Genomic DNA, 24,794 nt, shown 5'->3' with positions numbered 1-24,794 from the left:
AGATATATGGGATTTTCAAGGGGCTTGACAGGTAGATGCTGAGAGGTTGTTTTCCCTAGTGGGCGAGTCTCAAGAGTAAGGAATCAGAGATGAGAAGGAATTTCTTCTCTAAGGAGGTAGTGAATCTGTGGAATTCTTTGCTGCAGTAGAGGCTGGATGGCGAAGCATGTTCACGGCTGAGAAAGACAGTTTTTTAATCAGTGAGGGAATCAAGGGTAATGGGGTTAAGACTGGAAAGTGGAGTTCAGGATTATTATATCAGATCAGTCATCATCTAATTGAATGGCAGAGAGACTTGGATGAGCCGAATAGCCGACGTGTGCTCCTATGGTCTTAACCTATGTTTTCTCTTTTATATTCTTGCCCCACCTGCAATGTTCTCTGATCGAACCTCAAACCATGGCCCCACTTCAGTTGGGTTTTTGTACCTGGTAAGCGGTACCTACCTAATATCACAACACTGGTTACCATTTCTTCAACTGACTTTTGTTGAGATTCGAAGTATCTCACACATGATGCAGGTTCAAATGTGAATGGTTAATGCTGACACTACTGCAACACCACGGGGCAAAGACAGCTTAATATGTGACATCAGGCAAATATTCCAATTCTGAATGCAGGAGTAAAATTTTATTTCAGAACTAACGGGTAACAATCTGCGGTAGTAAAAATCCCGTTCAGCAGAATAAGATGCAGAGACGGTACAATATAAAATTTCACAAGTGTTAACATCAAAATCAGAACTAAACCCTCCCCCCCATTGTCACAAGCACATCTCTGAGACTGAGAGAAAATTGGGATCAGAGACACAGTCATCCTAGGGTAACATTAACCAGTTAAAGAGCAACTAAATAAATACATACAGATGGCATAAGGACAAATCTATTGAAAACACTCATCAGAAACAGTTCTAGGAATGTCAGAACGCTGTAATATATAAAACCAAAGATTATCATCCCTATTTCTTGAAGAGCATTTATAACCTTCTAACTTTGAGAAATCGAACATTCAACGCTTCACAGGTTGTCCATCTCCCCAATTTGGGACTTGATTAGTAGGGTGAAGGTGAATGGCACTTTCCAATATTTGTTATTAGGAATGAAACAAGCCAAAAGCATCTTATCCTGACATCTTACATTAGCTCGTTAATTATTTACAAATAAAAAAACCAACACAATCACTCCTAATTTTTAGAGGATTAAAATGTTGCACAAGAAAGTACAGGCGACATGAAGAGAAACAGCTTAATTTCCTAGAAAAGGTGGGAGTGGTTTGGAAATCAATGGTTTTATCCTCTAAAAACAAACTAACAAGAACAAATTTTACACCAATCTTTGTACATTAGAGGTAATACTGATTGCTGATCATTGATACTTTGTACAAACAAACACTGATTACAGCTGTACGACAGAAACCTTCACTAGTACAGATTTATTTTTGATTGTGACTTCCTTTGGATTTTCTGGTGCGTTGTATCAAAAAATTGGCAAAAACAAAACCTTTTGTTGTTTAAATGGATCATGGGAAGGTGAAAGGCAAGGATAAATGCAGTGCTGGCAAGACGGATGCACTCGTGACAATGGGAAAAGATCCCAAAGGGAACACATGCGATATACAACTCCGAGTTAGGCTGATAAACCAGTCAATGATATGGGTCAAAGGTTGGCATGAGGAAACATTTAATCACTTTTTCACTGGTCAAGACATGCCACGACTACTCTTAGACTGCATTTATAGTCCACCCACAGAAGCTGTGTCCGATCGTTAAAAGGTTAAGGAGTAAACTCGAGAGGCCAACCTTCAATGGACTCTGGAGCAAAGTAGAGTGAGAGTCCGCCCTCCACCAGCCTCTACCCTACTTCCCTCTAGCAGCAGCCTGAAACCTATGTTCCAACTCTCGCAACCCAGTGCTGCAGTCACAGTGTACGTACAGACTCAAGCGGATCAGTGGTCCAATGATCACAAGTGGTGCCTGCTGAAAGTGACTTGCCCCACCAAGTCAGAGAAGGAACAGAGGGATGAGAGAATCAAAAGTTCTGCAATTTTTGTTTGGTCACTGATAATGGGTTATCAACTTTGGCAACTAAACTTGATTCGATAGATTTGCCACATCGTCCTTGTGGGATTTATTGCATCTAATCCATGTTAGCCAGTCAGGAGAAGAGCCATTTAAAATCCAACCTGGCCACTGAATTATGACAGTTGAAGGATTTGAAAACATGTTGCTGTTAAACCTTAGTTATTGACAGTGTGAAAAACACACAACAATTTGATCCTCTTTGATGAGGTTTCTGTTCAGGATGAAGACTCTATGTGGAGACCCAGTTACCAGAGAGTTTGGTCAGGTTTGCTTACTCTGGTTTTGTTCTGGCTGTTGGTGTACAATTCCAGGGCATCAGCTATCCCCACTGCCTTGGTCAGTGAGTGCCAGCACACATTTGACTGCAAGGGCTTCTTATCCCCATCCTTACAAAGGGAAACACCAACTGGAGTTGCTGGGTTAACCAGCATTCAGAAGCTGATTTTTCCCCTCTTTTTAAGGTATGGGCACTGAGGCCGACTGTCCGTTTCCTACTGTCCGCTCTACTTGGATCAAGATAATGGAGTTCAGACCAAGAACTCAACTGGGGGCGACAACACTGTCCAAAGTAGCCTCAAAATGATGTTGCCTTTTGCAACCAAGCTATTGGGGAAAATGAGGGGTTACATTCTAGATATAAATCTGGGTTTGCAATATTGTCATAATGTTTTTAAACACTTGACATATTGAGGGAAAGTTAGCTAAGTACAAGAGAAAAAGTAAGGATCAGAAGTGTGTGCTGATAGGATTAGATGAAGAATGGTGGCAGAGGTTTGTTTGAAACATAGGCACAGGTTTGGACAAATAGGCTGAATGCCTCCTCTACACTTCAAGTTCTATTGAAAGTTGCCCATCAGCAGCACTCTGACCGTTGGGATTTGGTTTTTCATCAAGGGCTCATATTCACTTTATTGCGGAGTGTCACATCTTCCCTACAACAGGCTAATGGCAAAGTTAATATCTGGTGTAAAACTAAGCCATAGAGAACAACAGATTCCCGTGCTTGATTCTGTCTGCTGGTAGGTAACTGCAAGGTAAAACATGGCGTTAAAGTTGACTATTCTTCACACTATCAGTGAGCGAAGTGGTTACAGGGCATCGAAGCCCAGTCTAATCCTGCCCTCACACACAAGCAGGTTTCAGCAAGGATCAAAGAGGAGAAGTAACCCTTTGTGGGTCTGCTTTCCCCAATGGAATAGAAAACTTGCTCAGAAATCTCACCACACCAGAAAGTGATGGGGAATTGGTTGAAGAGCTATTACTGGATTCACCCCAATTAGTGTAGGTGTTGGCATGTTCATGAATCAGATAGAACTAGGGTGTGACATTAGTGCCAAAGTAAGTTAGGTACTTTTAAAACTTGGTACATTTTATAGTATAATCGTATCAAAACAATATTTGCAAAAAGAAATGCAGGGAAGACAAATGGGAAAAAGAAGAGGAAGGAGTTGTACATTTCAAGTGTTCCCCACTGAAAGAAAAATAAACAAAGTGGTTTATAAAACCAACAATGCCAGGATTGTGGTGGGTACAGAAGTACAACTCAAGATCACCAGAGACCATCAGAATACAGTGCAGAGAAACCAATCACCATTTTTACAAACTATTCTATTAAAGGGAGGCGGAGAAATTGTATCCTTCTCCGAGATCAACACTTAAACCACAGAAATCTATTCACCATCTATCTTCCACAGACATCAATTATCACAATGCGCATCATCAACAGGGCACGCCACAGACTACAAAGACCGCATGGCAAACTTTGCTTTTACATTATGGAATTGCAAGCAACTAGTCAGCAATAGTGAGGGGAGCAGGAAAAGAGCATCAATATAGGACGAATCACATTCCATATTCACTTTGTTCAAATAACAGGACTCATAAGCATCATACTATCAACAGTGCTGCTGGCAGGGGAAAGCTACTGTACATGTCAAACGTGGAATAGTGTCCTGCAAAAAAACAGATGAAATAGCCAAGGACACAAGTATATATATATATATGTTAAAACACACTAAAAACACTGCTGCATGTTTATTTTCATAATCTACTTGTCATCTGGGCTCTGAATTTTGTTCTGTGGAAGCTTCTAACCATCTGTGAGGTGGACACCTTGGGGCTATATCACAGGGACTGACAGTAAGTGCTAATGGGAATATTTGGTATTTCAACCCACGGTGAAGAGCTACCTTTGAAATTGTGTGCGCAGGAAGGAGAAACCTAACCCAGAACTGAATAATATCATAATGATCACTAATAGGTTCAAGATTCCACCCCCCCCCCTCCATCATCCCATTATACAAGCTCTGGGATTAATATAATTGGACTTTTGTGTCTGCACTTAGCCTGCTGCTACAACCATATGCATTTGAAAATATTTCAGTTTTGTTTCTGCAAGGTTGCTGAATGTTGTTACTGATTGTTTAGAAAATGTTATGGATCAATGCATGGAGGCTGTGGATGAAAAGAGGGCTGTATCCCTTTAATGCTTGGCTTCACCCATTACCAAGATGATCATCCTGTTCCATTTATTCCCACGTGAATTATTAGTGCATTCGGATTTGGAAGTTCCAGGAAGGGAAGGAGACAATGAGATTAATGCGGAGAGAATATTCAACATGATGTTTGATAGCAGGTGCTATGATGGGTAAACAATGGGAACTCTCTCCTTACTAAACCATTTGAAGAAAAGGGCAGAGTTCAATGCATTTTGATAAAGCTTACATAGGCATTCAGGCAACTTTCACCAAGAAAGCCCGTAGTTGGATAAGGTGAGGGGTTTTTAGATGGATTATGTTTGAGGAGGGAGAATAGTGAATGTTTGGAGTGACTAATTGTGACCAGCCTCGCAATAGAAGGGGGCAATCAGACACTGGGATACAAGAACATGTGAGAAGAGCGTGTTGAGGCTTTTAGATAACATGTGACCCAGAACTGCTTGAAACTTGGACAAATAACCCACTTTAGATAGGAAAAATAATGAAAGTCGTGCATTTATGCAGCCATTCATACCCACAGGACATCCCAAGCGGTTTACAGCCAATGAAGCAGGTTTGGAGTGTACTTAATACTATAATGTAGGAAAATCACTTAACCTTGCTGAGCATCAATAAATATTTACACCATCATCTTGTATTAATATAGCAATACAATCCTTAAAGATCACCCTATAACCTGATTTAGTGAGAATTTGATAAGTAGGACACCATGTTCTAACTGATGACCATCTTTTCTTGTCATTTTATAAATTGAAACTCAGAATTAGCTACTTTCACTGGTCATGTGACACCATCCTCCATTTAAAAACTAGCAGAAAAATGTCAGTTTTTTTAGTATTTTACTCATAAAACACCCTGGTCACTCATTTTGACCCCTTGGACCATAAGCAATGATTAATCAGCTCAGATGGTGGCTCAAGGGCATGATGCTACATTATAAGGTAGAAACATGACCATATTACTTTTTAAACTCTCCTTTAATATGTGGATATTGTAAATGAAATGACCAAAGTGATTCAAATCAACTGTGATGACAGCATGGTTTGGTTTGCTGACCTTTGACCCGTGCTGTTAAGAGTGACACTTATAGGTCTTGTTAACATGAATCAGATCTATAGAAACCTATTCTACGCAACCTCTGAAATAAAAGAGTGTCAGACTATGCATCGAGGAATCTTGCTACCTAATGGAAAAGATTACAAATAAGCAAAAGGGGAAATATTTATTTAGGATGCACCAGATAGAACTCAAAGTCAACACTCTGCAGGACAGTCTCAATTTAAAAAAATAAATCAAAACTTGTCTGTACTGCTTCACAAGGTAGCTACAAGAATGATATCCCCAAGTAGAGTCATTTTACAGTGCAGGTTTTAACCATATCCAATAACGACCTGTGCATTAACCCTGATACTAGGCCAGGACATGTGTGTGTGTGTGTGTGTAGTGTCATCACTAAGATGGCTATAGATTTAATTGCGTTGGGGTGAGCGGATGGGCAGAAGGACAAAGATCAGACATTTAGGACAATAACAAAGAAAATGATTCAGACAGTGAGGATGAAGCAAACATCAGTAACCATTTTTTATATGTCTACAGTAAGACCGTTTGTGGCCTTCTTCCCTCCTATGGAATTGCAGTAGAGAGGATGCAAATAGTCCCACTCACAAATTTTCAAGCCAGTGTCAGCAGCATTGGTGAGGTGCAAATTAATGATGTGGTTTAATTCAAATCTCCAAAGGGCACCCACTCCTTCCAATTCGCAAACCTCTGTCTAATACCAGGCTGTGGGTGTCTGAGCGCTGTGGACGTGTGCTGTGGACGTGTGCTCAGTAGTAACCTGATTGAGTTGTTCTCTTCATTCTCAGTGTGCCCACCATGTCTCTTTATTAACATGCAGCTGTATATTTAGAGCCCAGATGTTAAATGATTACACAGCTCTCTATTCTTCTGCTCATCCGGTGCTCAAGGATTCTAAACACTACATTTTAAATAAATATAAATTAAAGAGAGAAATAAAACACAGGGGAATCAGCTGTCCCCTCAGATTACAGTGCTACTGGTAGCTACAGTTGTCCAATCGCATTGTAGCTGCAAGTAACTTTGTTGTATTTGAATGAATGTTTCTTTGTTAACAGGAAATCCTTAAAGATAAAGGCAACAGATCCGAGGGGAAAATAATAATTATGAGACACTGCTACACTGGTGCAGTCTCGAAACATATGACTCTGGTGCTAGCGACAGCTACAACTAAAAATCATCCTAACTCCACAACTAAACTTTCACAATTTTTTCGTCAACAGAGACAGACATAGAAAAAGCAGATTTTCTTTTCGGACATTTGCATTTGGTGAAGCGAAAGCAATGTTTAGAGCATAGGTGACAAAGAACAAAGGCAAAAGTCAGACGTCCCAATAACTGCCAATAGAGGGTGGCAACATTAGTAGAGGTGAAAGATTTGGGTCACTATTGGGGAAATCACGGACTCTGCTCTTTGTAAGGCTCAAGTCTTTCATCATCTGTGCGGAGCAATATAGCAGCATGAAAACCAAGGCTACTGTTGGAACTAAAGCTGGCTTCAGAATATTTACAGATGGGATTCGCTGTTATCTTAACCTTTTTTTTTTGCAGTTTTTGAGATCAAGCTCAACTCCTGAGACACTGATTTAATGCAGCATAAATGGTCCAGCTATCAGAGACAATTGAGTGTGTACCCTTAACGTTAAAACAGACCAATGGCTTAGTAGCCTGGCTCTTCTGAATAAGACAGCCAGATGCTAATGCTACTTTGCAGAGCCCAGCAAAATTGAAGTTTCCGCTCTTCATTCCACATTCTGGGACTAAGGGAACGAGAATGGAAGTGATGTTTACTGAGCCCTGGCTCTTCCCTGGAGGAACAAAGGGGCAGTACCCAAATTACACAGCTCCCCGAAGCTGGCTTAGCAGTATCAGTGATTGAAGTACAGTGTAAGGCTCATCCCTTCTGTCTGAGAATGTGGTGCTTGCTGGTAAGGTGAAGAGGCATTTGTTGGGGAGGAGTCGGGGCCATTTTGCCAGACTTTCTAAAACCAAATCCAGGACCAGGCAAGTGAATCAGAGAATGGAGCAGCACCAAATGGGGATGATCAGTACGACTGCGCCAGTAATAAAGCTGAGCTTTGTCTCATGGAATTTTCTGCCATTTGGGTTTTTAAATTGGTTATAACTGTGACAGTTCTTTCCAACAATTGGGAGTTGAGAACGTATTAATTACTGTGTAGGTTAATTAGGACAAGCTGACTGCACAGGTTATGATCGCATGCAGCTTTGCTTGGCTCGTTGCCACATAGGTGAACTTAATCTTCTTTCACGGATTAAACAGCAGTTCGAAAATGCTCACTGTGGATGTTCTGTAAAAGAGTAACAAAGGTGTATCTTTGCGGCCAAGAATGGGAATACACAAGGTCCACAAAAACCACAACAAAGATCTTGTTTTCACAATAACATCCACTTTCATGAAATATTAGGAAAACAATAGCTCAGCTACCCGTTACTTTTTCCAGAGTTAATTTTTGGTTTAGGTTATTAGACAGGTTGGCACTTAACTATCTGCAAACAATGATGTTGTGATAACACCTTTTAAATTACCTGCATGGAGCAGATTACATCTTTTCACTGTGTGACCATTAAGATTTTGGCCTTAATTCTCTATCACTCCAATCTAATTTGCCACTCTGTTGGGTGGAATGGGATGATCTCAATTGTGGACAGCTTTGCCTGTACTTCTCTGCTGCTACCCGATGCCAACAAAGAGAGAATTCCTATCCTGCAGCAGTCCAAGATTGTTAAGACTAGTATGCTCTTTGCACTCTTAATTTCAGGCAGAGTGAGTTCCTGCATTCTCAGGCCCTTCAGCAGGAAAGTGTGGTGAATGGTATGGATGTTCTACTTATGAGATTACGTCAAGCCAGGCATCCCTTGCTTCAGTTCCTACGAACATTCCAGAGCTAGTCGGTGGAGTTCTTTTCCGGGGGGGGGGCGGGGACGGTGATTTAGGATGTAAGCCAGATCCAACTGTTTTAGGAACCAATGGGTGGCAAACTAAAGAGGGAGAAAATAATGGAGTTTTTTTAAAAAAAAGGAGACAACTTTGGACCAGTAATTGGAGCAACTCATCTCCTAGTGTTGATATCACAGCTTGAATACTCCCCCCACTGTACTCTAACTCTGCCAGTAGGAAATCAAGGGTGTTTGATGGTCAACACAGTTAATCTCCTCTAATTAATTTCATATCTTTATAAATAATTGTTAGAACTATCAAACACAATGACACTGCATATATTTCTGCATTTTCCTGGATACAATTTTCCAACTGGTGGCCTAATTGATAGTGACCATTCCATCAGCTGACGGCAAATATATTGACTGTGGGATGACAATTGCTGAGAGCGCATGAAATAGAGCAGTGTCTAACGAATAGGCAACACCAGTGAAACATACGTTCATCTCAAGGACAATTAGGGATAGGAAATAAATGCCTAGCCAGTGACATCCATGTCCTGTAAATAAATAAAAATAGATGTTATTGCTTTAGAATAGGCCAATACCTGCTTCTGGGAGGGGGGGGGTAGTCTTTTAGAGTCACTGGTTCCAGGTGGTGTGTTTTTTTGAATAGAGTAGTAACAAGTTCTCGAGGAGGATGTATTTTAGAATGGCCGATCACTGGTTCTAGAATGGGCCAGTCACTGGTTCTAGAGGAGTGTGATTTTGAATGGGCCAGTCACTGGTTCTAGGGGGGGTGTTTTAGAATAGCCAGTCAAGAGTCTTAGAGATGGTTTGTTTTAGAATGGCCAATTACTGGTTCGAGAAAGTGTGTGTTTCAGAATAATTTGAGAGCGTGTGTTTTATAGAATGGGCCAGTCACTAGTTTTAAAGGGTGTGTATTTTAGAATTGGTCAGCCACTGGTTCAAGAGGTGTGTGTTTTAGAATGGATCTGTCACTGGTTTCAGAGAGGGTGTGTTTCAGAATGGCCCTGTCACTGGTTTTAAAATGATGTGTAGTTTAGAATAGGCTAGATGATTATCTCTATCCAAGAACATAAATCATCAATGCTCATGGATTTGATTCTTATTTAAAAAAAAATTAATGAATCTTCTTGGGTTCTCCAGTTCTCTATACACAAGAAAGCGATGTAGGTTGAGCAGTGACTTCAAGCAACCCTGTGGCACCATTCCCTTCAACGGTATAAAATATAAATATGCCACCCTGAAGAGTTCCGTGTCTTTGTATATTAACAATAAAAAGGAAGATTGATCCTATGCTTAGTCTCCTTGTTCAAAACTTCCAGCAATGAAATCTTCCTACAAGCAAAAGATGCGTTTAGCTTTTGGGTGATTGTGCAGAGCAGGCGATGGAATGTCCCATGTCCCTCAATCCAAGCTTATCCAGTCTCTGTGAGGAACTAATAAAGGAGGTAAAGGGATGAGACATGTGTCTCCAAACATGTACCTCCAAACATGGACAGTAACCTTCTGCTGCTCTCCATTATTACCTGCGCTATTGCAACTTTGCTACCCACAGAGGCAGATTTTTTAGCTAGTGAGTCTACAAAGGTTGGCTGGCTTTTATTTATATCTGTGGGGTGGAAGGAGAGGGGAAGGGTAAACCACATAGAATGGGACTGTCAGAAAATCAGCAAACTCTATCCCCAATTCAGAAAAGAAAATATATAATGCATGTTCAGAATTTTTAGTGAAAGCTAATCATTGTGTCACAATTCCATTTAGCAAATTGACCACCAGATTAAAATTAAGAAAAAATATAAAATTGCTCCCTGAAAAATATTTGGCAATCTGGACTTGCAGTTGGTTCACCTTTTGCTTCTACATTTAGGTTTAGGTTGAGTCTCATTCATAATTAGGCTATTGAACCCAAACCAAGAGATCGAATAATGCACACTCGTCCTGCATTAATTCTGAACTCTTGTATTGCTTCATCAAACCTCAATTCTATTGTTGGTCACAGAGCATTGCATTTGTCATAATGGTCACCTGACACAGCGTCATAACAATGCTAGCGCACATCCATTTATTTTCCTGGCTAGTTTTCTCAAAGTAACCTCTCAAAAGTTTCCTTCTATCTCTGCGCTCTCACATCTCATACAGGAGCTTATGTTGCAGACAACTTCCAGCCCTCACTTGCCCTATTGCTGAGCAATACAAAGCTTCATTCAGCATTCATGCTAGGCTGGATTCGCCAATGTGACCGGCTACTTACTTTGTCTGCGCAGTTCCCCTTGTTGTTGAGTCTGCCCCCACAAATATAAACAAGCCAGATTCAACCACAACAGGAACTCACTCCATTATGTAAGTGCTTTCAATGGAAGCGGACCCAAGAAATAAAAGGCTACCAATGCTTGCGCTGTGAAATTGCCTGAATCAGGTTTCCTGAGCTACCGCATTCAGAGAAGTTCACATTCAGCCTAGCTAGCTGGTGCTCCTTTTCTCCCGCTTCCTTTTCAGGTGTTACCATATGACTTAATCACATCCATTTTTCTGTACATTTTATTAACAGAAGGCAACAGGAATGTCAAATTCCATATAATACAAGCTACTGCTGCAAACCGAAACATGGGTGAATATTGTGAATTTGTGCCAGTGAAAGAGATTTGGAAAGTGTTTTTTAAGCCATTATTTTGTTTATGAATGATTCATTCACCCAAAACTTTGATCATATCCAATGCTCACGCATTTGCTTCAACTTCCAGTTCCAAATGATTGTGCTAAGTTATATACTCTGTTGTGAAGGCAGTCCTGCATACAAGCGAGCCAAACTCAGAGCTCCTTTACAATGAAGTCTTCCCCCACCCATTCGACATCGGTAACAAATTGTGAACCACTGTTTAACCAGGCTCAGTCATGAGACGTTGAGATCTCTGACACAGAGCGAGACTTAAATGTCCTTGCCTAGGCCCGCACTTACCTTGATTTCTTTTGCGTACGCCCAGGGTCACAGGTTCTTTGCTACAATGGAGCCCTCTTAAGACTATGTCAGAAGAGATTCATTATTAGAAGGTACTTTCTGATTGTCCCAATCCAGCTAAATCAACTACATTAAAAAACAAAAATCCCTGTTACGATTAGGTAGATGGAATGAATTCAGAACATGACATGAGCGATCAATGAGCAATTTCCAACTTCACTACTACTAACTTTCACAGTGACATACATTAACAGTGAATTCTAAACCCTGAAATGTGCAACAGATCGTTAGCACAATAACACAAACTCACTGCATTGAAACCTCACCACTGATCTAGGCTTTGGCTGACTGAACTGGGTCTTAAGGTGGCTCCACTGAAACATCCACCCATGGGGTTAAATGTCACATACTGCCATGAATCTGTTACTGGAGAAACTCATTGTGGCACTATCTCCAGGGAATGGGGAAGGAAGGGCAGCTCTTGGAACAATAGTGCTGATGGTTCCTGGGAAAATCTTCACTGCACCAATCAACATCGCAGCCACTATGACAGGCTGGGCATGCAGCAAGAAAGCAGCAGGATCTCGGAGTGATACCAGGAAATGATAAGGAAGATCAGCGGATTAAATAATAGATTAAACTCATGCACTGAAGGAATCCATCATTTGACATTCAAACTCTGGTCAAAAAAATTAATAGATTATTCATGTTGAATTTCCCATGAAATGTCTGGGTTATGTAAATTGTAACATTTCACTGATAGAAGAATTTGAAATGAAGAATGATTGCAACAGTCCTTGATACCACTGGCTGTGATATGATTTATAAATAATACAAATGTATTTTGTGGCATCGGTAAAGTTTTTTTATTAGACCAGCCTGCCATAGGTAACTTGTTCCAGTGGAATGTAACCTGGTGGACTGTGTTGGGTGCAGGGCCTCTGCGTTTGGCAGCTCTGCAGGAACTGCCACCTAGAAAGCTTTGAAGTACTCTTAATAAAGATGCTTAGCTTTCTTGCAAGAGGAAAGCTAAGCATTGACCAAAACACAAAACAAAATAAAGTTCAACGAACATTGACACTAACTTCTGCATCAACAGACAGGACACAAATTTCTTTCATAAATAATATGAACATTTCTAGTCGGAACAGAACAAATGCATATCAAAATGAATTTTTCTTTTTAAACACCATAACTTCACGTAGGAAGTACAATTAAGTGCACTTTCCCTGCAAGTGCAACCAGGGCCATGAGCCAGTCAGAAAGACTTGAAGAAACCAGTTTAAACCAGCTTAAACCAGCCCTAGCTATACTGAGCCTGAGAGAAGAAAAAAAAAGTACAGACAAAACAAAAAGAAAATTGGTATTTTCCAGCACAGAGTTTCTTCGGTTTAGATTTGATCCTTGTGGATATGTTTTGTTGTTGGTTGTAAAATTGTTCTTTACAACGTTTTTTTTAATAATTGGTTTAAATTAATATATTAAAACAAAGGGGAAAAAATGGAATCGAGTCTGTTGCCACACACAGTGGCAGATTGTGTTCAGTGCCTGGTAGAACTGGAACGTGTGAAGACAGTGACTGCTTGGTGTTGACTTTCATGTGAACGCTTCGTCATCTGTGTCTTCGATTAACACGGCCGCGTCACGGGGCTTCACTCTGGGGGCGAGAAACAGGTCAATGTAAGAATTAATGGCTAGAATGCACAGCATCAATCAAATCACCTGCCGACCCACACCTCGCCCCCCCCAAAGAAATGTCTGCCCTCTGATGGAATTACAGGGAATTTACAGCACAGAAACAGCCCTTCTGCCCACCTGACCTACGTCAGTGTCTATTCTCCACGAGCCTCCCCTTTTCATGTCACCCTGTCAGTACATCTTTCTAATCCTTTCTCCCTCATCTAAAGCTAGCTTCCCCATAAAAGCATATATTCTATTCGATTCAACTAGTCCATGCGCCAGCAAGTTCTACATTTGAACAACTCTCTGGGTAAATACATTTATCCTGAATTCTTGCTGGATTTATTAGTGACCATCTTGCGTTAATCGCTCTTAGTTTTGAACTTTCTCACAAGTGAAAACATGCTCTGTATATCTACCCTACGAAATCGCTTCATAATTTTATGACCCCGATCAGGTCACATCTAAAGTAAAAGAGACCCTCTTCAGACTTTCCAGATAGTTATTTCTTTCCATTTCTTGTATCATCCGTACAAATCTTTTCTGCATCCTCTCCAAAGTTCCTTTTTCGTAATAGGGAAGACCTGATCTGTACATGGTGTCCTCAAGCGTGTCTAAATAAAGTTCTTTGTCAGTTTAACTTAACTTCTCAGCTTTTGAATTCAGTTTCTCTAGTCTTGAACCCGTGCTTTTGTTTGCGCTTTTTATAGCTTTGATTTGCCGTTTGCCGTGGATCCATTGAACCTGACTGCCCTTCTGTGCCTTGCTGACAGAAAACATCCTCACCTGTGAAGTTACACACACACCAGGATATGCGATTGAGGCACTTAAGATGTTAAAAGTAGATGCAGACAATCCATCTATTTTAGTGGGGCAGGACAGAGGCTTAAAATTGGTGTCAGGTGAAAACACAAAGCTGTCAAAATCTGAAACCAACTCCTCCAAAAGGCTGTGGATGATGGGAGCCAATTAAAATTTAGAAGATGGAGGTAGACAAATTTTTGTTAGGTTAGGATATTTGTGGAGTTTGCACATTCTTCCCATGTTTCCGTGGGTCTCACCCCCACAACCCAAATATGTGCAGGGTAGGTGGATTGGCCACGCTAAATTGCCCCTTAATTGGAAAAAATGAATGGGATACTCTAAATTTATAACAAAAAAGGTTAGGATATTAAAGATTATGGAGCAAAAGCAGGAAAATGGAGATGACGTTCAGATTCGCCATGTTCTCACTCAGGAGATGACAAAAATATGGCTTGGAATAGAGTTGCTTCCTGCAGCACGTTATGTTTAAGATGTTGTGAAATGAGTTTAAATGCCTTGAAATTTAAGAGATGTGAGTGACCTCAGTCAAACATGTACAATTCTTAAAGGTCTCGACACTATATACTGCGGGGATGCTTCCCCTGTCTGGCGAGTACAGAAATAGCGGGTCACGGTCTCGGAATAAGGGGCAGCCATTTAGGTCTGAGATGAGGAGTCATTATTCAAAGGTGTGTGTGAATCATTGGAATTCTCTACCCCAGAGTTGTGGATGCTCAGCGGTGGCTTTTCGTATTCATTTATGGGATGTGGGTGTTGCTGGCTAGGCCAGCATTTATTGTCCAGCCCTAATTGCCCATTGAGAAGGTAGTGGTGAGTTGCCTTCTTGAACTGTTGCAGTCCATGTAGTGTAGGTACACCCACAGTGCTGTTAGGTAGGGAGTTCCAGGATTTTGACTCAGCAACAGTGAATGGACGGCCAATATATTTCCAAGGCAGGATGGTGAATACTTGGAGGGGAACTTCCAGATGGTGATGTTCCCATGTATCTGCTGCCTTTGCCCTTCTAGATGGTAATGGTCATGGGTTTGGAAGATGCTACCCAAGGAGATTCTTGCAGTGCATCTTGTCGATGGTACACACTGCTGTTGCTGTGCATTGATGGTGAAGGGAGTGAATATTTGTGGATGAGATACCAATCAAGCAGGCTGCTGGATGGTGTAAAGCTTCTTGAATGTTGTTGGAGCTTCATTCATCCAGGCAAGTGAAGAGTATTCCAGCACACTCCTGACGTGTGACTTGAAGGTGGTGGACGGGCTTTGTGGAATCATGGGATAAGTTACTCTCCACAGAATTCCCAGTCTCTGGCCTGCCCTTGTAGTCACAGTATTTATATGGCTGGTCCAGTTCAGTTTCTGGTTAATGGTGACCTCCAGGATGTTGATGTGGGTGATTCAGCGATGGTAATGCCATTGAATATCAAGGGACAGTGGTTAGATTCTCTCTTGTTGGAGATGGTCATTGCCTGGTACTTGTGTGGCGCAAAACAGAGATCAATTGTTTTCTATCTGCTAAGGGAATTGAGAAATATGGGGATAGCACAGAAAGTTGAGGTACAAGATCAGTCACTGAATGGCAGTGCAGGCTCAAAGAGCTGAATGGTCTACTCCCAGATGTAATTCTTTTGACTGTGAAACTATGAGTTGGATATTTATGATGTTCAACATTTTCACTGGTGTTCATACAGTTTTGTGGTTGGGGAGGGATGGTTTCTTTACAGGGAGGAAAAATATTAATGTAGAGTCCTATTTGTGATTTTAAAAATTGTAAGAATTTATTGGCTGCATGGTAGCACAGTGGTTATCACAGTTGTTTCACAGCTCCAGGGTCCCAAGTTTGATTCCCGGCTTGTGCGGAGTCTGCACGTTCTCCCCGTGTGCTTACTCCGGGTGCTCCGGTTTCCTCTCCCAGTCCAAAGATGTGCAGATTAGGTGGATTGGCCATGTTAAATTGTCCTTCATGTCCAAATAGGTTGGGTGGGGTTACTGGGTTGCGAGGATAGGGTGGAGGTGTGGGCTTAGGTAGGATGCTTTTTCCAAGGGCTGGTGCAGGCTCGATGGGCCGAATGGCCTCCTTCTGCATTGTAAATTATATAAGGGTGGCTTTTAACCACTTTGCAGAACTACACCCGAGTGAAACCCGTGGATCTTACAATGGCAAACATTGAAAGATTGCTTCCACTGGTAGATAAATGTATGTGGAACAAGGCGAAGGGGGTGAAAGATTCTCACTGAGCTCAGGGAGCATCATAAGTTCCAATAAATGGGAGAAGTGAGACTCAGGAGGTTCAAGTACAGGTTGGCAACATTGAGGTGGCGTTGTGAACAGCGTTCTTGCTTTTTCATGGTGTAAATAAGAGGAAGTTCAAAAATAAACTTCTACTATTTTTCAGTGGCTGCTGTTTAGGTTGGATAACTGAAAACCCTGGTAGCTTACACAGTGCATGCTCCAGTAAGTTCTTCATACATGCAGCTGAAGAGTTTTGAAATAGGTACAGGGCTTTTCTTTGCATACCAATTTCTACCCCTGGTGTGACTAAACAGCTCTTACTGAAGGTGTCCTAAATGGAGTGCTGGAACATTAAATCAGGTCTGCCAGTATGGAGTTTGACTGAATTGAATGATGGACCAGGCTTGTTCCAAATAGCTAGCACCACAGGCAAGCGGCACCAATGGGAGATTTTGCAGAACACAAGACACTCCAGCCTAGCACACAACAGTAGGAAGCTGATTTCCGACTATCTACAAAGTTTTAAACTGCAAGAAAAGTGATTTGGTTGTTTGACTGTTTGGGGTTTCAGATCAATGCCATTTTAAAAGTCCATTTGAACTGGGTACAATGGGAAATTCTCCCCTTCTGAGTTGGGACAGTAAATATACACCCAGCAGCATGTTAAATATACACCCAGCAGCATGTTAAAACTGCCTGTGGACTAACAGTGATTCAGGTTCTCATTTCAGTCTTAGTCTTGCAGGGATATCACAAATTACTGTTTCACACATTACTGCCCATTTAGATAAGGAGCTTGTACCTGAAGGATTCTCATTCACTGGGACAACAGCAATCAAAACAAATGGATCCATTAAGGGATCCCTTTCATTGGCCTTCTGAGGATGCCAGATCCTGAAGTGAGCCCAGATAGTGGCAATGGTATTAGGAGAATGTAAACTGACAGGAAGCATGGCACATCTAAGTGAAGGGGGCAAACCTCAATAGTTGTCAGGATATTTGACTGCAATGGCATCACTGATCTTAATCTCTCCTGTTGCTCACAAATCCTCAAACTTTGTAGGAGAAATCACTGGATAGCAATGACCTGTGAGAATTCTAACTATTCTCCCTTTACTGATCTGGGAGCGCTGTGGCCAACTTTAGAATTCTTATTGCCAGTTCGATGTACACACTAGAATCTATTGTATCCCATATTCAAAATTACACTCCCAAGAAAAGTACGAAGGTAGTAAATTGTGAATCTCACAAATTTCAACATACAATGTTGCTTTTTCAAAACAATAAATAAAGAGAACGTGAGGAAGTTTCTCAGCCCAAAAATAAGCACACCAAGCCCTTCTCTGTTTGGTAAGGCCTCTCTGAATCAATTATGTAAAGTCCAGACAAAAAAGATAATGCAGAAGAGACTGCTGCTGCAGTGCAGGTTCCCGCCATATGGTGGCAGTATGCTCCTTCCAAATTGCTCTGAAGAAAAAACTTGCATTTATATAGCATATTTCACATCCTCACTCAAAACACTTCACAGCCAATATAAGACCATAAGATATAGGAACAAAATTAGGCCATTCGGTACATCGGGTCTACTCAACCATTCAACTATGGCTGATATGTTTCTCATCCCCATTCTCCTGCCATCTTCCCATTACCCCAGATGCCCTTATTAATCAAGAACCTATCTAACTCTGCCTTGCAGACACTCAGTGATTTGGCCTCCACAGTCTTCTGCGACAAAGAGTTCCACAGATATATATTTAGAAATGTGGTACTTTAAAATTAGCGTACCTCATGTCTCAAAGCAACACAAGGCAGGGAAGAGGGATACGATAAGAAGGGAGGGATGATGCAATCAGAGAGAACAAGAAATCATATTTATATAGTTAGTGCCTTTAACTTGATAAAACATCCCATTGGGGCATTACAAAACAACTTGACACGAGCCACATAGAGATATTGGGAGAAGTAGGATTTAAGGAGTGTCTTAAAGGAGTACAAAGATGTAGAGAGGTGGAGAGATGTAGGGAGGGAATGCCATAATTTAGGGCCTTTTCAGCTAAGGGCATGGCATCAATGGTGGAACAATTAAAATGGAGCATGCTCAAAAGACCAGAATTACAGGAGCGCAGACAGCTTAGGAAGGTTGAGAGGGCTGGAGGGGATTATAGAGCTGGGGAGGGTTGAGGCAATAGAGGGATTTGAAAACAAGGAGGAGAATCTTAAAATCAAGGCACTGCAATGTAGGTCAGTGAACAATGAGATGACGGGTGACTGGGATTTGGTGTAAGTTAGAACATGGGTTGTTGAGCTTTGGATAACATTGGCCGGAATTCTCTGGCCTTTAGAATTCTCTTTTCTGCTGGCAGTGCACCCCCCACCAGTGGGTTTCCCGGCGGCATGGGATGGCTTTAATTGGAAATCTCATTGTCAAACAGCATGAAGAGAGAATCTTGCTGCCAGTTTACTGAGTGCAGAACATGGGAGGCTGACAAGGATGCATTGGAACAGCATGTTTGCAGGCAACAAAGGCATCAAATGAAGTAATCCTAGGAAGTACAGAGGATCAGAGCGACCTTGGGATGCATGTCCATAGAATGGATGAAGCGAAGTGTATAAAAATGAGAGGGCGACTTGAGTGCAGTATATAAAAATATGAGGAGCACAGATAGGGTAGATAGGAAGGAACCTTTCTCCTTAGCGGAGGGGTCAATAACCAGGAGGCACAGTTGTTAGCACTGCTGCATCACAGCACCAGGGACACTGGTTCAATTCCGGCCTTGGGTGACTGTGTGGAGCTTGCACTTTCTCCCAGTGTCTGCGTAGATTTCTTCCGTGTGTTCTGGTTCACTCCCACAGTCCAAAGGCGTTCAGGCTAGGTGGGGCTACGGAGACTGGGCTGAGGAGTGGGCCTAGCTCAGGTGCTCTTTGAGGATCGGTGCAGACTCGATGGGCCGCATGGCCGCCTTCTGCACTGTAGGGATTTTATGATTTAAGGTAAGGGGCAGAATGTTTAGAGGGGATGTGAGGAAAAACGTTTTCACTCAAGAGGATGATGGGAATGCCGGAAATGGTGGTAGAGGCGGGAACACTCAACATTTAACTACGTATTTGGATGTGCACTTGAGGATTCAGCTGTAGAATAGCTGAAGCAGAGCTGGAAATAGGTGGTCTTATGGATTGATGATGAGGATATTTGGTTAGCAGCTCATCTCAGATCAAACATCAAGATTGTGGACAGTCTGGTTCAGATAATAACTAAGGGGAAGGAAAGTGTTGCTGTTGAGTTTGGAGTGGGGTCCAGGGGTGATTTTATGAGGAGGGAGTGAAGACGGCAGATTTAAAGGAGAAAGCGACAACATCTTAAGAGAAAGAACCGTTTACCATATCACCGAACATGGGGAGGCTGTGTGGTCAACTGTCTAGAATAGGATCAAAGGAGGAGGTGAGCTTGGAGAGGGCAAGAGCAGAGATAGGAGAAGGATGTGAGTTCAGGGCTAGGAAAGGGGTGGATCCTTAGACGAGGACGTTTGGCTTTGTGTGCTATGGAAATGGAGCAAGGTGGCAGAGGGAGCTGATCAGATAGTCAATCTTTGTGACAAAGAAGTCCTTGGAGTTTTGAAATGGGTATTTAGGAGATAGCAAAGTGAAGGATCGCAACAAGGAGCTTCGTAGACAGGAACAGAGTGACCTGAAGAGTGACGGGATAACCTGGAGTCAGAATATGGAAATGGACAGCTGGAGGAGGCCATGAGCGTTTCAAATTAAAGGAGAGAAGTTAATTTTCTGGGGGCCTAGCAAGCTGTGGGACTTGGAGAGGGAGAGCGGACGGGAGTGCAGTACAGTTGAAGATGTGGGCTATGTTGCTACACACGAGTGTGACTTGTGCAACCAGATAGGGTAGCTATGGAGAAGTCAAGGACTTAGTTGCCAGGCCTGTCACTTTTCTATCAGTACACTGATAGGCCCCATCAGATGAAATGAAATGAAAGTCTCCTTCAATCACGCACCATCTTGTCTGCTGCTTTCCTGCCTTTTCTATATCCCACTCTCAAACACTGCCATCTTAAAGAAAGCTCCATTATCACGGTGCAAGTTATCTGGTAGACAAGGTACTTGTGAATGGAGCACCAGAGTATGACAGCATCCATGACAATGCATTGGTATTGCACTGCAGCCAGAGACTGCACCTTTTGGGAAGTGGGGATTAAACTGAAATGTCAGTCACGGGACTACAGTGACTTTAGTCACCTTGGCGTCTTGGCCAAAATGTATCCCTCAACAGCACTAAAAAATCTTATCTAGGCATTAAGCGTGCAAGCTGTGTCTCCTACATCACAACAGTGACTCTGCTTTAATTGGCTGGAATATACATGCTGAGATTGCGAAAGGTGCAATACAACTGTAAGTTGATTTGTTGTTTACTAGGTTCTGTAAAGTGTTGCTTCTTTCCATTCCAAATTCCCCTGCTGCTGTGGTTACTGTGCAGCCTGAGAGTGAGTCCCTTGAATTCAATACGTACAGTGTTTTACGCAGAGAGATGCTGTAAGTGCGTTTCCACACTCTGCTTTTTTGGCGATTCCGCACGCCATCCTCGAGGTCCATCATCTGCTCCAGGACAGTCTGGTCGTCGGCATTGAGAGGTGCCACCGAGATATCACGTACGGCACGGAATTCACCGCAGTTGTTCAGGTGTTCGTTCTCCAGACGGAAAAAATTCCACACAAACCGGCTGCAGCAAAACACAACTCAACATTAATGAGCAGCAGTGTGATGATGGCAGCCCCAAAATGCACGGCACTGCAAAGTAAATTATGTTTTTGTTCAAATCGTTGAGCCAGTCTTGCATGCAGCTAGCTGCAAATACTGAAACCCTTAAAAATTGCCCCTGGGTTGCCTCACTCCACCCCATTGTGATAACCGAGCACAGGAGAAATGTTTCAGCGTGCAGTATACACCAAACCTTTCCCAAACAGTTCAAAATTATGCTTGTTGCTGTCATAAAATTACACTCTGTCAACCGGAGTGTACAAGCACTAGTGTGTTCCTGAGTTTTAACAAACACTGGCTGCCTTTTAACAAAGTGTTGCCCACAGCTTAATCTCCAGGCCTATTTTGCTAATTATGAGCATAGGCAATAATGAATTAATCACCTGGGTAGAAAGTTATTTATTTTTACTTTAAAAAGTATTTTAGTAACATGTTGGGTGATTAAAGTGTACCCCACCCACCATCGGAACCCAATTCTGCTTCGTCTGTTCCAGTTTCTCCATCCTCCTCCTCCTCTTCTCCATGAAAACGTCACATCCTGCTAATCAGTGTGTTATCCTATCTTCTGCTGCTGAGCCAATTTCCTAACCAGTTTATCTATTTGACTTCCATTCCATGAGTTTCAATTTTAGCTAACCAGCTCGACTGAAGTCCATATAAATATAGCCAGAGACATTCCCTGTTCACTACTTTAGGCACCTCTTCAAAATAAAATACATCAGATTCCTCCTCCCGTTGCGAATTATGTTGATTTTCCAGCTGAAAGTCTTCAAGGTGTTTCTTAATTTTAGACTCTAGTAATTCCCTGACTACAGATGTTGGGCTAATTGGTTCCCTGATTTTTATTTCTCTCCTTTCTTAAGTAGTGAAGTGACATGCACAATTTTCCAATTTAAATGAATGTTCCCAAATTGAGAGAACTTTGGAAGATAATATAGTCGGAGCATTTGCAATATTCTCAACTATTTCCTTTAAAATCCTAGGATGGAAACTATCTGGTTCTGGGGATTTGTTATTCATTATTTTTAAAATTACGGTTATTTTGCTAATGCTAATTTGGTGAGTCCCCGTCCCTGATTCAATATTAGTTTCCTTGGAATGATAGTTGACATCTTTCTCTACTGTAAATAATGGCCAGTATTCCCTTATTTTATTTTACAAAAATCACCATTATCAGGTTTTGAAGGGTCCACATTGCTTCTGACGACTCTTTCATAATGTAATAGTAAGAATAGTGTTGATTTTGATATTGCTTGCAAGTTTCTCTTCATACTCCCTTTTTGTAGCTCTTAATATATGTTTTGTCATCTTCTGTTACCCGTTACATCTTCCCCAATTGCCAGGATGTGCTTTAAAAAAAAAAAATTATGCTTTACCTTTTAGTTCTATACTGTCTTTTAGCTCTTTAGTCATCCATGGCTGCTTTTTTGACAAGTAAAGCTCTTGCTGGTTCTGCATCATATTATTTTTAAAAAAAACCACCTCCCATTGATTTTCTGTCATTTTACCCATTAACAGATGTTCCCAGCTTACTGTGGACAGTCTCTGCCTCACTCCATTGGTCAGCCTTATCCAAATTTAGAATCTTAGTAACTGTGCTTGTATTTCTTTTCAAACAATACATTGAACTTGATCACAATATGTTCACCGTTAGGCTATTAAATAAATCTGGCTCAAGAGTGCATCTAGTAAGGCCTGTCCCCTTGTTGGCTCTAGGATATAATGCTGCATAAAACCGCCATTGGATCATTTCAAGGTTTGAAATTCTGTTTACCGGAAGACCTCCAGTGGTGCCAGCACGGTGGAAATGACGTCTCCTGCAGAAGCAAAAGTGCTCATTGAGGTGATGGAAATCTGCACAGTCCAAGCAAATCGCAGGATGACATCCTCTACTATGGCACAGTAGTAATAGCTCTGCAAATAAAAGGAAAATATCAACCCCTCAGTACATTTTCAGGATATAATGAGATACAAGCGCAAGTCTGAATAAACCAATTTTCCTCCCTTTTATAACATAATAATCGCTTATTGTCACAAGTAGGCTTCAATGAAGTGACTGTGAAAAGCCCCTAGTCGCCACATTCTGGCGCCTGTTCGGGGAGGCCGGTACGGGAATTGAATCTGCATTACAAGCCAGCTATTTAGCCCACTGTGCTAAACCAGCCCCTAATAAGGCGAGGCAGTGGCACAGTGGCACTGGACTAGTAATACAGACACGCTGCCATATTCTGATGCCAAAACCCTGGCCAGTCACCAGAAACCCAAGCTGTTTGGAGAGAGCAAGTCTTGAGATGTGGAATGAGTACAGGGCACGGATGGGAAGCTGCCGGACACTGAGGGAGGGAGGAAGGACTGGGGCTCCAGCTTCTTCTGCTGACCACTCACCTGCCCTCCGCACCCACAGCCACAGAGAATGGGAAAGGAGAGAGAGAAAGCGAGACAGAGAGACAAAGTGGGGAAAAAAAAGCAAGCAAAAAGTTAAGCTGAGTTTCAGGAGTTACTCAAAGTTTATTTGGGTGATTTTGTGTTACCTTATTTCAAAATATATAATATTTTGATTTGATTTATTATTGTCACATGTACTAGTATACAGTGAAACATATTGTTTCTTTCATGCTGTACAAACATTGCATACCGTACATAGGAAGGAGAGACTGCAGAATATAATGTTACAGTTATGTGTAGAGAAAAGATCAACTTAATAAGAGGTAGGTTCATTCAAAAGTCTGATGGCAGTAGGGAAGAAGCTGTTCTTGAGTCGGTTGGTACGTGATCTCAAACTTTGGTATCTTTTTCCTGACGGATGAAGGTGGAAGAGAGTATGTCCGGGGTGCGTGGGGTCCTTAATTATGCTGGCTGTCTTTCCGAGGCAGCGGGAATTATAGACAGAGTCGATGAATGGGAGGCTGGTTTGCGTGATGAATTAGGCTACATTCATGACCATTTCTAATTTCCTGCGGTCTTGGGCAGAGCAGGATCCATACCAAGCTGTGATACAACCAGAAAGAATGCTTTCTATGGTGCATCTGTAGAAGTTGGTGAGAGTCGTAGGTGATATGCCAAATTTCCTTAGTCTTCTGAGAAAGTAGAGTCGTTAGTGAGTTTTCTTAACTATAGTGTCGGCATGGGGGGGACCAGGACAGGTTGTTGGTGATCTGGACACCTAAGAACTTAAAGCTCTCGACCCTTTTTACTTCGGTTTTAACATTAATTCCGATGGGAACCCATGATTCACTCAAAGTTGTGATTTTCAGAAATGTAACCATAGCTTGTCCAATGAAGCCAGTGTTGCAAATGTTAGGGAAGCTGAAGATAAATCAACAACTTGCAATAATATAATGTCCTTAAGTGCAGAAAGTGACAGTCTCAACATAAGTGTCCAATGTTTGCCTGAAGATAATGTCCTTTATTTCTTCTGATTTGGTCCCCAGCTTTCTCTCCTCCTTCAAGTCATTGACTCTTGACAAGGTGCAGTTTTACAAGGTAACCCTTTGGTGTGTCAGGTCAACTGTTATGCCAGGAAGGAGGAATCAGGTAGCTTTCTCACCATGTGGGGGTGCATCACAGCCAAACCTGCCCTCCTCGGTGTGCACAGATAAACATCCCAGCAAGATTCACCCATAATAACCTGGATCTTGTTAAGTTATTGGGAATACCTGGGTACAGATAAGTATGCACAATCATGTTCCGCAATATTATTGGCCCAGGTTTCTACCACCCCAGAAATCAGAGAGAGCAATGTTTGGGACTACATAAACACATA

General features: G+C 41.8%; 1 protein-coding gene across 1 annotated transcript in view; it reads right to left on the bottom strand.

Moving 5' to 3' along the window:
• Positions 1-608: 608 nt before the first annotated feature.
• The window catches only part of LOC140426653 (xenotropic and polytropic retrovirus receptor 1 homolog), a 507,289-nt gene continuing 483,103 nt past the window's right edge, over positions 609-24,794 (bottom strand). Inside the window, exons 13-15 of the mRNA XM_072511735.1 lie at positions 22,806-22,945; positions 20,784-20,993; positions 609-13,193 (exon numbers count right to left, since the gene is read on the bottom strand). Coding sequence (XP_072367836.1) covers positions 13,133-13,193; positions 20,784-20,993; positions 22,806-22,945 — 411 coding nt within the window. The 3' untranslated portion in view covers positions 609-13,132. The remainder of the gene's footprint in view (positions 13,194-20,783; positions 20,994-22,805; positions 22,946-24,794) is intronic.

The sequence above is a fragment of the Scyliorhinus torazame genome, chromosome 7 (genome assembly GCF_047496885.1).
Source record: "Scyliorhinus torazame isolate Kashiwa2021f chromosome 7, sScyTor2.1, whole genome shotgun sequence".
NCBI lineage: Eukaryota > Metazoa > Chordata > Chondrichthyes > Carcharhiniformes > Scyliorhinidae > Scyliorhinus > Scyliorhinus torazame.
Note: the sequence above shows the minus strand (reverse complement) of the source record. Positions and strands in the feature narration are given on the sequence as shown.